This window comes from Chiloscyllium punctatum, chromosome 5 (assembly GCF_047496795.1).
Source record: "Chiloscyllium punctatum isolate Juve2018m chromosome 5, sChiPun1.3, whole genome shotgun sequence".
In the NCBI taxonomy this organism is placed as follows: domain Eukaryota; kingdom Metazoa; phylum Chordata; class Chondrichthyes; order Orectolobiformes; family Hemiscylliidae; genus Chiloscyllium; species Chiloscyllium punctatum.
The window spans coordinates 138,734,534-138,748,531 of record NC_092743.1 but is presented as its reverse complement, the minus strand read 5'-3'; the positions used below and the strand labels follow the sequence as shown (position 1 = coordinate 138,748,531).

Below are 13,998 nucleotides of genomic sequence, written 5' to 3'. Positions count from 1 at the left end.
AATATGAAAGGAAAACAGAAATGGCTGGATAAACTCAACAGGCCTGGCAATATCTATGGAAAAAAAGCAGAGTTAGTGTTTCAGGTCCGATGTCCCTTCATGAGGAGAGTTCTGATGTTCTGATGAAGAGTCACTGGTTCAAAGGTGAACTTTGCTTTCTTCTCACAGCTGCTACCAGAACTGCTGAGTTTCTCCAGCAATTTCTCTTTGTGTTTCACATAGAACATAGAAAAGTACAGCACAGCCCTTTGGCCCACGGTGTTGTGCCAAGATTTAACCCTATGTAAAATATAGTAACTTAACCTACGCACCCCTCAACTCACTGCCAGCATGTCCAATAGTCGCTTAAATGTCCCTAATGACTCTGCTTCCACCACCACCGCTGGCAACGCATTCCATGCATTCACAACTCTCTGCATAAAGAAGCTCCCTCTGACATCTCCTTTATACCTTCCTCCTAATATCTTCATCTCTAACATTTCTAGCATCTGCAGTTGTTGGTTTTATTTTGGCAATGGGGAGTTTACATAGATCGAGAGAGATTAATGCAAATAGGAGAAGTGATCTCTGAGGAAAGAGATTGTGATGAATTGAGATAGAGCTTGAAATCACTGAGGATGAAATTTAATTCTGTACAGAGACTGGGAAAGGAAAGCAGTGAAGATGTCTCAGTGAGGAAGTGTTTATGGATTGCAAGAGTCTTGTTTTCAAGTGAATGCACTTTCTGGAGTGAGAGGAAGAGAAGGGCAGTGATAGCTCACCAGCTGGTGGAGACCATAGGGTCAGCACTGATAAAAACAAGTTGGATTAGTAAAGGTCATCGAGTGCAATTTTAGTTTTGAACACGGAACAGTTCTCATGAGTCAGAGACACAGGGAACAGAAGCTGCTGGTCCACAGAAAGAAGTTGCCTTGGCCATGTTCAACCTGAAGCCATGAAGGCCACTGTCAATGTGAAAATGCCAAAGGTGCTGTGTATACTGCAGTGCTTCCTCTGCTGAGTCCATTCTGTCAATGAGTTCAACCCAACCTAGGAGATGTGATGAAGGACGTTAGTTGTTAGGTAATGCCTCTGTGAATGTTATCATGCAACGTTTTTACTAATCTGTGGGATAGCGTAGAAAAAAAGGACACCAATCCCAGGATGGTTGCAACTAGTACTCTGCAAGATAGACTGAAACTGCAACTTTCTCGTGATAGCCTTATGCCAGGGTCATTCCTGGTAGATGTGCTTGATATTTCACATCATTTTGTTTTGTTACATTTGTTTACAATGGAGCAGTCTGATTGGTCACTTCAGAAAACATTAGAGGTCAATCATGTTGTGTGGACTGGAATCATTAGTAGGCTAGAGCAGAAATGAATGGTGTGAAACATCTTTATCAATCTTAGTGAATGAACTTTTGTGGCATCAATTGGCCCAAAGCTTTTTTTAGAACATGCAGGGGTACCATTGAACAGAGTGCGTGGTTCTGTATTATAAACACTACACTGTTAGAATCCAAGGCTTTAACCCCAAACTTACCCCTTCATGATTTGCATGTTATATTTTGTGATGTTAACTGTAAACATTGGGTTAGTCCCATACAGCTCTAGCAAACCCTAAGCTAATCTCTCTTTGTCCCTCTGCCAACTGGCAAACTATCCAGATGGAGGGTCTATGCCCATGCCTGGACCCAAGCCCTTTGTCACATCACACAACTGTTGGTATCTTGAAGTAATGTAAAAAAACTGCTCCTTGAAAACACCTAAATTATTTTACTTGGTTTCAAGTCTGAATTCATGCATTTTTAGAGAGGCTTCTCTTTAAATTGAGTACAGACCAGTACCTCATCAGCAACATGAGGTACAGCAGTTAGTAACAATCTTGAATTCCTGCTTTGGAAGTTCTGGGCTGTGGCATCCTATTCTCCGCACTCACTCTCCTCCAAAAAATATTTAGCACAAATGATAGTTCAAAAGCTATGCAATCTTCATTGAAAGACTCCTCAAACATGAGTTTGACAAACTGTCAAGTTTTGCTCAGTACTAGACTATGACTTGCTCCTTCTGTTGCTTTTACAGCAGTTTCAACTCTGTGAAATGAACTACAAATCAAATAAATTCTATGCAAGTTTGTTTCCTAGCCCGTAATTATTGCTTAATAAATAAGCAACAAATATATCAACAACTGTTTCTGCCAAATCAGTGCATTTATGTCTCTCAGGAACAATTATGTAAATATGTTGCACATGGTTGAATAGAAACTATCTGACAATGCTAAGAGTTAATGAATTGAAATGACTAATTCAGGTTAATTCTACTTACCACACACTTGAAATTGGGAATGATTGCATCCTTATAGGAATATGGATATAGTAACATTTGTGAATATGCATGGAATGAAATGTATGCTTTAATTTGTTTCTTGTGTTTGTGCAGGAATCTTGCAACAGCCTTTACTTCTGGCTCAGACTCTGGAACAGGTCCACAGTATGTATCGGCACAAGGATGTAAGGAAGCTCCTTCACCTAATCAATTAGGGAAAAATTTATAAATAAAAGCCAGAGAAACACAGACACCCGAGAGTGATTAAAGTCATTAAACTTATTGAGGAATTGTGATGATGCAATGAACCAAGTGACGATATCAAATGAAATAATATTATTTGAACCTTGTAGATGATATTGACAACGAGAAATACTTTCATGGTGTTTGAGGTATAATGACACATCAAAAGGGAAACGTTTCTCAAACATTGAAAAGAAAATTCACCCAATGCTTCAGGTTTAATCTGCTTTAAGCTTTGTTTTTATACAAACAGTACAGCTAGCCCTCGTTGATACTATTTCTATGTATCTCGGTGTCCACACATACACGTTTAGGGGCTAATTCCTTTCATTAATTTATCAATCTTTTTAGTGCCTGGTATCTCTAGTTTGTCCTTATTCTAGAATCAGGGCCTCTCATACTCTTCAATACTGTAATGTAATGTACTGTATTCCCTTTTCTTATGTTTGTATATTTATAGATTCATAGAATCCCTACAGTGTGGAAGCAGACAATTCAGCACATCAAGTCTGCACTGACCCTCTGAAAAGCATCCCAACCCCCTGCATTTCCCATAGTTAATCGACCTAGCCTGCACACAATGAGAAATTTAGTATGGCCAATCCACCCAACCTGCACATCTTTGGACAGTGTGAGGCAACCAGAGCACACAGAGGAAACCCATGCAGTCACTGGGAGAATATGCAAACCCTCCAGAGACAGTCACCTGAGGCTGGAATTGAACCTGTGAGACAGCAGTGCTTACTACTGTGCCAACATGGCACCCAGATTACTGAATTACTGATTTAGATTACTGAATGTAGCTCTCTAATTTCCAAATTCCTTTTTTCTCCTTGTCAGAGTAACATCATCATCTACACCATCACGTTAAAATTGTACAAGACATTGGTTTGGCTGCATTTATAACACTGTGTACACTTCTGGTCACCACATTACCAAAAGGATGTGGACACTTTGGAGAGGGTGCAGAGGATGTTGCATGGTATGGAAGGTGCTAGCTATGAAGAGAGGTTGAGTAAGTTAGGTTTATTTTCATTAGAAATAAGGAGATTGAGGGGGGACCTGATTGAGGTTTTATAAAATCATGAAGGGTATAGACAGGGTGGATAGAGACAAGCTTTTTCCCAGGGTGAAGAATTCAATAACAAGAGGTCATGCTTTCAAGGTGAGAGGTGGAATGATTAAGGGGGATACACGCGGCAAGTACTGCACACAGAGGGTGGTGGACGTTTGGAACGCGTTGCCAGTAGAGAAGGTAGAGGCAGGCACGGTAGATTCATTTAAGATGTGTCTGAATAAATGCATGAGTAGTTGGAGAGTAGAGGGATACAGATGTTTAGGAATTGACCGACAGGTTTAGACAGTACATTTGGATCGGCTTAGACTTGGAGGGCTGAAGGGCCTGTTCCTGGGCTGTAAATTTTCTTTGTTCTCTTTGTTCTTACATATTCTACTATACTACATAAACATGGATCTTTTTAATGTTTAAATTTATGTTTCTGAGAGACATTTTATTTTATTTTTTATGCCTCTCGTTTTTTTGTTGGTGGGTGTCATAGCAGATATAAATGGCCAGCATGTCGTGTAATGCTGTCTGTACTGAAAAAAAATGATTGTGTTGTATTCACAACTCACTGAACATAAGGTTAACATATAATTCTTGCCAAAATTATCAGCAACTACTGCAAATATAACAAAACAAATTCAGTCATTTAAGAGCCATTTGGACAGTTATATGGATGGGATACTATGGAGGGATATGGATCAAATGCAAGCAGATGGGAATAGACTAATTGTGAAAACTGGACAGCAGTGACAAATTAGGACTCTATGACTCTAAACAATACTCTAATTCAATTTACTTTGGAGATTTGTTTTGTGTATTTAGTCACTGCATTATTTATAAACTCCCCTATTTGCTTCTTGAATTCTACATTTTATTTTATACCTTTAACTTTTGATTTCAAAACGGAAATATTTACAAGTTAGTCAATGTACCACCTGTCTTGTCAAAATTTGTCCAAAAGTATTTTCCAATACTTTATTAACATTCTCAAGCACAGTTTGGGAGGATGGCGATTTTATGCTATTGTTGCTTTTAATCAAAAAAATAGAATTGAACATGCATACAATGTTTCCAGCTTGTTCAATTAACCTGTTAATAGGGCATTTGGATAAGGTCGTTGTGAGCATTTTATGTCAATGGGTCAATATGATTAAAAAATGTTTAACTAAAGAACTAATGTTTGTGAGCCAATATGGATAATGAAGGAATGCCTTTCAAATTGCATAATAATGTCTGAACTTTCCCTTTTGAGGAAAAGGTCGGCTAAACAAATCCAGAGCTCCCTGACTGACAAAAGAAATTTGTCAACTATTTAAGGCTAAGTTAAAGACAAGAAAGTGGATTGATGACAAGTGCAGTTAGAAAAGCAAGTAAGAACCAAGCTGAATACAGAAGGTTCAGAATGGTGGTGACAAAGCAAAAATGAGATAATAAAAGATGGTTTGCATGAAAAGGTTGACATCTGACTCATTGGGAAATCTCAAAGTTATCTTTTGGCATATAAATAGTGGAAGGATGGTAAATGAAGGGCGTTGTGATGATTAAGGAACCCAGGAAGTGAGGTTGGTTCAGGAGACATATGAAAATGTTAAACATCTCAAACCTGAAAAGTGTTTCTCCCACCTTTCAGATATTATGAGGGAGGGATGGAGGTGGTCAGATGTATTGCTCCTAGGAGGTGGTTTGCTCATTTAAATAACTTAATATGGCTGCACACTTTGGATTTTTTTTACTCTATTTTAAATTGAAGATGAGTCACCTGGGTTCCAATGGGTGAAAGGAGGTGAATCCCCGAGGAGGGAAATACCTTCCCAATATTGCTTGTAGGCAAAAAGTAGCATCATCACTTCCATTTAGTTCTTCAAACTAGTCTACCTCCCCTATTGCTCCCCCACCATTTTGATCTGATCAGCCCATCTCAAATCAAAAATGACCCCATGCTCCAATTTCTCATCGTTGGTCTTTCCAGTCTCCCACCTAAGCTCCACTCCAGCTCATTCTGGTCTTTCTGATATCTTGATTCCTTCTTTGCTAACCGACCTCTGAGCTCAACCCTTCCCCTTAAATTCTAACCTCACTCCATAAGTTCTTCCCCCATAATCAATACACCCCCAACATTTGATTCTCCCTCCTCCAAGTTCCTCAACTCATGACCCTGGCCTCTGGGCAGGTGCCGAAGGCCTATCTGCCCAATAGCAACTAGGATGGCTGTAACTAGGAAGTGGGTGAAAATACAGTAATCTTATCTTGTCTTTAAATGCAGAGCTCCAGAGGAAAACCCCTTCTTCTGAGTTTTCAGACTTGCACAACTATCACTGCCACCACCCGACCACTCAACACCTCCCCATAAATATCAGAGACTCAGAGAAAGAGAGAGTTGTGAAATGATAGTTCATTTGGGAATGCTCTTGTTTGAAGAAAGACAGAGCCATAGTTTGATATGAGTTTAAAGGTTATAAGAAAATTTGAGCAGGTTTTATGTGAAGTTCAAGAACAAGAGCAACCAAATCAAAGACTGGACCAATTGGACTGGTTTTTTTTATTAATAGGGTGGAAATATTTATAACAGATCATGGACAACAGTAGAGTACAGGAAACTGTGATGGGATTCACCAAAGTAATGTTTTCTCAACAAATACTATTCATGACTATCGAACTTGGAAACCTAACACAAGGCTTTATGTCAGCAGGTTTAGAATTTAAAAAGTAGTCCTTGGTAAACTATACAGAGTACTGTGTGAATTTCTAGTCACCATTTATAAAAGCACACAGAGCCACTGCAGAGGGTGCAGAGAGAACTTGAATGAATAGTGCCAGAAGTACATGGTTGTACGTACCAGAGAAAGATTTAATAAGCTGGCTCTTTCCTCTTGGAAAAAAAAGACTGAGGGGTTACTGTTATATCTGAGGCAAGGCGTCTCTTGAATAATGCTTAGAACTTAGCTGCCTGTTCCAGTAGGTTGTTGCCTGGTCAGGAGGGTTTTATTTCAGAGGAGAGGTTGGATAAACTTGGATTGTTTTTACTGGAAAGAGAGAAGCTGAGAGGCGGCCTGATAGAGGTCTACAAAATTACGAGAGCACAGACAGGCTGGATAGTCAGAGGCTTTTTCCCAGGGTGGAAACGGCAACCACAAGGGGGCAGAGGTTCAAGACAAGAGGGGGAAAGTTCAAAGGAGAATTGCGGGGCGAATGTTTCACACAGAGGATGGGGAATGCCTGGAACACACTGCCAGTGAAAGTGGTGGAAGCAGGCATGTTAGCAACATGAATGTGAGGTGAACAGAGGCATAGATATGGCAAGTGGGCAATAAGTACTGGGTCTAAATAAAGATTAGGAATTGGGGTAAGCTTGATGAGCTGTAGGGTCTGTTCCTGTGCTATTTCATACTGTATTATATTGTATTACTGTATTGTATTACATAGAACATAGAACATTACAGCGCAGTACAGGCCCTTTGGCCCTCAATGTTGCACCGCCTTGTCATACTAATCTGAAGCCCAACCCACCTACACTATTCCATATACGTCCATATGCCTGTCCAATAACGACTTAAATGCACTTAAACTTGGCGAATCCACTACAGTTGCAGGCAAAGCATTCCATGCCCTTACCACTCTCTCAGTAAAGAAACTACCTCTGACATCTGTCTTATACCTATCTCCCTCACTTTAAAGTTGTGTCCCCTCGTGTTGCCATCCCCATACTTGGAAAAAGGCTCTCCCTGTCCACCCTATCTAACCCTTTGATTATCTTGTATGTCTCTATTATGTCACCTCTCAACCTTCTTCTCTCTAACGAGAACAGCCTCAAGGCCCTCAGCCTTTCCTCATAAGACATTCCTTCCATACCAGGCAAATCTCCTCTGCACCCTTTCCAAAGCCTCCACATCCTTCTTATAATGCGGTGACCAGAACTGTACACAATACTCCAAGTTTGGCCGTACCAGAGCTTTGTACAGCTGCAGCATAACCTCCTGGTTCCGGAACTCAATCCCTCTATTAATAAAGGCCAAAACACTGTATGCCTTTTTAACAACCTTGTCAATTTGCATGGCAACTTTCAGGGATCTGTGTACATGGACACCGAGATCTCTCTGCTCATCTGCACTCCCAGGAGTCTTACCATTAGCCCAGTACTTTGCATTCTGATTACTCCGTCCAAAGTGTATCACCTCACACTTGTCCACATTAAACTCCATTTGCCTGTATTGTATTGTATTACTGTAATGTATGTAAAAGACCCCGTGATTTTATTTCAAAGATGAGGCATGGAGATATCTCCAGTGTTCTGGCCAATATTTATACCTCAATCAACATCACACACCAAAAAATAAATTTTAACTGATCATCACCATCGTGTTACCACATTCATAATGAAATAAAAATATTGGCAGAAAAAATATTGTGATGCCGACATAACCAAAATACTAGCAGAAACAAATATTTAACATTTTAAATGATTCACAGAGCAAATGTTTCTTTTTGTGGGGAAGAGCATAGCTAGAGACAGTCAGCAAGAAATCCAAGAAGAGACACAGAATAAACTGTCTTTTCAAATTGTAGTGAGAATTTGGAACTTGTGAATAGTTGAAGATAACAATATGGATGCGCTTAATGGGAAAGTAGACTGGTGAATGAAGGAGAAGGAACAGAGAGTGACAATGTTAGTTACAGACAAAGAAAGATGGGGGGAGCACAAGTGGAACATAAAATGGATATGAGATTGTTTGGGTCAAAGGGTCAGTTTCTGGGTTATCTCTCTTATATAATCCCTGGGAGGGTCAGTTAGTTCCGTTGGCTGGATGAATGAATAAATGAATGACAGATGGTGGAGTTAAAATGAAAGAATGAAAGACCAACGAATGACACTAACACTGTGGGTTTGTTCCCACGCCTGAGGCTACCTTGAAGGATTCTCCTTCTCAACCTCTCCCCTCGCCTGAGGCGCAGTGACCCTCAGACTAAGTCACCAGTAGTCATCTCTCTCCCTAATGATAGAGCAGTCCGATAGTGCAGTATGACTATGGTGACTTTACTTTTACCATATAAAATGCCGAAACAAACAGATCTGGATAATCCATGGGAAATGTGTAAGTAGATCAAATAGACCAAGGATCTAGTCCTGCCTGAATTAGTATGTCATACCAAATAGTACAATTCTTTTCTCAAATCCTTTATTAAAAAGACAAAAGTGAGATGAATTGTATCCTACATTAGAACTTACCAGACCATTTGACCTTCCAGTTACGGTTGGCATCAACTCCATAGCAATTGAAATTGGTACTGTTAGAACGTGTCTTTCTCCAGAAACGATCCTAAACATGATGCAAAAATTGTTCATGTTTCAAAACACAATAAGAGTTGAAGCTGCTGAAGAACTTCTCCACCTTTATTGTAATGACAGATAAAACAGTAGGTCAATGGACTATACAGAGGCATGTCACCACATTGTACTTATTTCACTGCTCGATTTTTGTTATATATGATTAAAAGTAAAAGATTTATTGTTCTTCAAGCTTATTTGTTAATATATTAAGCCAGGAGTTCAAGCTGATTACTTAAGAAGTGCAAGAACAAAATCTAGAATTAGAATTGCTCTTTGCTTTAAACATGATTCACTCACAGTTGTCCAGCTATAGTGGTATCCATCTACATTAAACACTGGCATGATGTAGAAGTACAGTTGTTTCAGAAGCCGTCGCATTGAAGGATCACTATGGTATGTTTGCAAAGCCTTACACAGAAAAATAAACAAATTAATCTAATCAAATGCTTTTCCTAGAACCCAATCTATATTGTAGCTCAGAATCACAGAATTGTTACGGTGCAGGAAGGGTCCATTCAGCCCATTCATCTGCTCCAGTTCTTCAACAGTCACCTAGAGACACTATGTCTTTACATTGTAATAATGCTACCAGGCACATTGCACACAATGGGGTAGGAACCCATCACATGCACTGGAACAAAATGCCAGGGTCTCAGGCCTCTTAGCTTGCTTCCTCACTGTCACTTAATGAACAGTTAAGGGGTCTGATACTTTCTTTTATCCATAGAGTGTGCATGTCACTGACTAGATCAGCAGTTATTACCCATCTCTGATTGCCCAGAGGGCAGTTGAGAATCACCCAAGTTTCTGTGGGTCGGGAGTCACATGTAGGCCATACCAGATAAGGATCGCAGTTTCCTTCGATCAAGAGCATTAGTGAACCAGATGGGTTTTTCCTGACAACAGCAATGGTTTCATGGTTACTGTTAGACTTTTAATGTAATGTAAAGTGCCAGTGAGCTTCAAAGTGCAGAATTGAAGAGCTGAACTGGATTAGAATTTATTCAGAGGTGTGTTGTGATGATGAGGTTGGGTTGGTGCTTTGATGACATCAAGCTCCATGGACAGAGAGTGTAGCTGACCACTGCCCATTGAGTGTGCCCTGTGGTGTTGGGGAATAATGATCAAAATGGAGATGATTTTTAATATTGAATTTTAACTCCACCATCTGCCATGGTGAGATTCAACCAGGGTCCCCAGAAGATTATCGAAGTCTCTGGATTAATGGTCTAGCAATAAGACCACTTGGTCATCATGTCCTCATTATGTATGGTACATGCCAAGTCAGTGTCACATCCACAGCTTATGTCAACAGGTTACATAGTGAAGACATTACAAATGCTACAATCAAATGGCTATGCCTAAAACTCTAAGGGGAGAAGACCATAGTCCAGTCCAGGAAGATGAAGGTCATTCAGAGAGGGTTGCCATGTTCAATACTGGTGATTGTCCAATCTCAGTCAAAGGGATTGGTCAGTCCTGCAGTTTAGATTCAACATGTCCGGAAATTACTGGGAAGTCAGTCAGGAAACAACATAAAACTCACTCAGTGATTGCTCCTTCCACAATCTGGAATGGCAGGAAGGGTTAGAAGCTTAGAGATGGGTTTGGTGAGAACCATTGAAAGAAGGTGGAGCAGGAATGGGAGACCATGAGTCTTGGAAGGAGGTGGGTGGAGTAACAGTGTTAGAAAGATTGTTGAGAAGATTTGTAGCTCAGATTGATGATAAGCACTTAAGTTAGCTGTGTTCTTCCAGCACCACTAATCCAGTATTTGGTTTTCAGCATCTGCAGTCATTGTTTTTACCTTGTTGATTTTAATCCTACTGCGAATCCTCTTGCAAGGATGCCTGCCTTGAAGAAGTTTTCCTCCTCTCTCTACAAGAATCTCAGGGAGTCCCTCTCCCACTGCAACTCCCAGGTCATTTCCTCTGCTCTGAAGCTCTTCACCTCATTTCCCCTTCCCCCACCTCATCCTAGTTTCAAACTTCCAGCTCAGTAACTGTCTCCTTGACTTGTCCGGACTTGTCCGACCTGCCTATCTCCTTTTCCACTTATCCACTCCACCCTCTCCTCCTTGATCTATCACCTTCATCTCCTCCCCCACTCACCCATTGTACTCTATGCTACTCTCTCCCCACCCCCACCCTCCTCTAGCTTATCTCTCCACGCTTCAGGCTCACTGCCTTTATTCCTGATGAAGGGCATTTGCCCGAAACGTTGATTTCGCTGCTCGTTGGATGCTGCCTGAACTGCTGTGCTCTTCCAACACCACTAATCCAGTATTTGGTTTTCAGCATCTGCAGTCATTGTTTTTACTTAAGTTAGCTCGCTGAGCTGGAAGGTTTGTTTTCAGACATTTCATCACCATACTAGGTAACATCATCAGTGAGCCTCCGGTGAAGTGCTGGTAGTATGTCCCTCCTCTCCAGGCAGCAGACAGAAGATTGTCACACTTTCCCTTGGATACCTATGTGTGTTCAGATACAGAAATTGCAAGTACAAACAGATTGTTTAAAAAAAGTATTATGTTGGGTTTTATAAAATGGAATGCAAGTATAATAAAGCAATGATGCAATTAATCAAAAAATGTAGGTTATACCATAGTTATACAGTGGTGTATGTTACTTGGTAAGCTCCATGACAGAAATGATTCTGAAGCATCAGAACATGTTTATCTTAGTTTTACCATCTAAAAATGAATGAAACTGTAGTTGTCAGGACCATTTCCAGGTGAATGATAAAGGAAGTAAATACTAGTGCTTTAAATCATTAAACTTCTGATCCAGTGAATAGGGAAATACTGTGTCATTTAGTTGGGTTAGTGAAGGGTACATTTAAAATTAAGAGATGGGGAGTAATTTATTTACACGGGGATTTGGTGGAAGGTGCAAACTTTTGACAAAAATCAAAGACCACAGAAACCACTAAACAATGCCTTTTGATTTTGCTTGTACTGAAACACAGAAGATAAGGTGGGATCCAGAAAGTGACATAGTCACTGACCTGCCATTCTGATGCTTAAACTGGTCTGGACAATCGAACAGTTCAGCCTGATAATTACAGGGTGAGAAGGAATTTGGAGAGTGGTTTTGAGAATGAGTCCAGGTGCAGGAAAGTTTTGCTTCAATCGCAGAGGTGCTTGGTTAGACCGCATCTGGAATTATGTGCGTAGCTTCAGTCTCAGACATCACTGCTATAGAGTGAGTGCAACAAGGGCTTACTGGACTTAATCCTGGGATGACAGGTCTGTCATATGAGAAAGGATTGGGCAAACTGCAGTTTCTGTATCTGAACACACATAGGTATCCAAGGGAAAAATGTGACAATCTGTGTTCTCAACTGTTCCTCTATTTGTTGAGTGATCGGCACAAAGAAGAGAAAAGATTAGTTATTGTTTTTTTTCCTCAGGGATTTCTTCTAAAAAGGTGAAGATGAAGAGAACTTGCATTGAAAATATACCCAAAATTCTAAAAACATTCCAATACTTCATAAAACTAATTCACTTTGACTGCAGTCCTTCACCTTTGTATACAAAGGAAACCTCAGCTGTTTGAAAGCATACATAGAGCATAGAACATGGAGTGGCAGAGTGGCACAGTGGTTAGCCCTGCTGCCTCACAGCACCAGGGACCCGGGTTCAATTCGCACCGCCAGGTGACTGACTGTGTGGAGTTTGCACATTCTCCACATGTCTGGGTGCTCTGGTTCACTCCCACAGTCCAAACCTGTGCAGGTTCGGTGAATTGGCCATGGTAAATTACCCATAGTGTTAGGTGCATTAATCAGAGGGAAATAGCACTGGGTGAGTTACCCTTTGGAGGGTTGGTGTGGACTTGTTGGGTCAAAGGGCCTGTTTCCATTCTGTAGGGAATCTAATCTAATAGAACATACACCACAAAGCCAGTCCCTTTTCTTCTAAAAACTGTTCCTTGGCTCAAGAAGACTCTGTCTTTGACTCTTTTCAGAGAGGCAATAAACTGGGCTGGGTTCTGAGCAATCTGGTTTGGTACAGAGATGAAAAGGATTTTGAGAGGCCTTTTGCTTATTTGTAAACAGATGAGACTTCAGGCCAAAGTGGTCATGTTTTAGAAGTGACCTGTAGAATGAAAGGGGAGGGAATGGTCAGCTCTCTCGCTGAGCTGAGCAGTTTTTCGTTCAGTCTTGAGTTGGTGAGAAGTTCAACAGGGAGCTGTGTGGAAACTCGCGCTCTCTTTTTGTGCCCTTCAACTTCAACCTGTAAGCATGTGTTCCATTTATACTGGTTTTTAAATGGAGTTTGCTTATTGGGACCATTGTGTATATTTGGAACAGCATAATTAAGTCGAGTTGGATAGGTTGAGTTCTGTAGGGGTTCTTTATTCTGTTCTTTGTGTTTCATTGTGCAATTTTGTGAATAAAGTTTTGATTGTTTTGAAATCTAGTAGTCAACCTCGCTATCTTACTCTGCGTAATTTTCACTGTACACTTACCGAAACAAATTGCAAAGTTATGGTCTGGGGCTGCCTGCTTAAGAATGTTTGAGTGGTCTGGCCTCGTCCATAACACATAGAATGTGGAATGTTACATCGCAGTACAGGCCCTACAGCCCTTGCGCCAACCTGTGAAATTAATCTGATGCCCATCTAACCTACATTGTTCCATTATTATCCAGATGTATGTCCAATACCCATTTAAATGCCCTTAGCGTCTGTGAGCTTACTACTGTTGCAGGCAGGCCATCCCACGGCCTTACGACTCTCTGAGTAAAGAAGCTACCCCGATATCTGTCCTAAACCTATCACTCCTCAATTTAAAGCTATATCCCCTCATGTTAGCCTTCACCATCTGAGGAAAAAGGCTCTCACTGTCTACCCTATCTAACCCTCTGATTATCTTATACGCCTTGATTAAGTCACCTCTCAACCTTCTTCTCTCCAACAAAAACAGCCTCAGTTCCCTCAACCTTTCGATGTAGGACCTTCCTTCTTAGATCCTTCCTTAGATCAAAAGGTATTGCAGCCTTCCTAGTGTACTAACTTCATAACGTTCTCTGCAAAAGCACAGAAGTCAAACTA

The 13,998-nt window shown here is 40.6% G+C and overlaps 1 protein-coding gene across 1 annotated transcript in view; it reads right to left on the bottom strand.

Annotated features, from left to right (window-relative positions):
• Positions 1–13,998, bottom strand: part of cpa6 (carboxypeptidase A6) — an 83,033-nt gene that overhangs the window by 17,613 nt on the left and 51,422 nt on the right. Inside the window, exons 7-9 of the mRNA XM_072569583.1 lie at positions 9,239–9,349; positions 8,840–8,930; positions 2,307–2,509 (exon numbers count right to left, since the gene is read on the bottom strand). Coding sequence (XP_072425684.1) covers positions 2,307–2,509; positions 8,840–8,930; positions 9,239–9,349 — 405 coding nt within the window. The remainder of the gene's footprint in view (positions 1–2,306; positions 2,510–8,839; positions 8,931–9,238; positions 9,350–13,998) is intronic.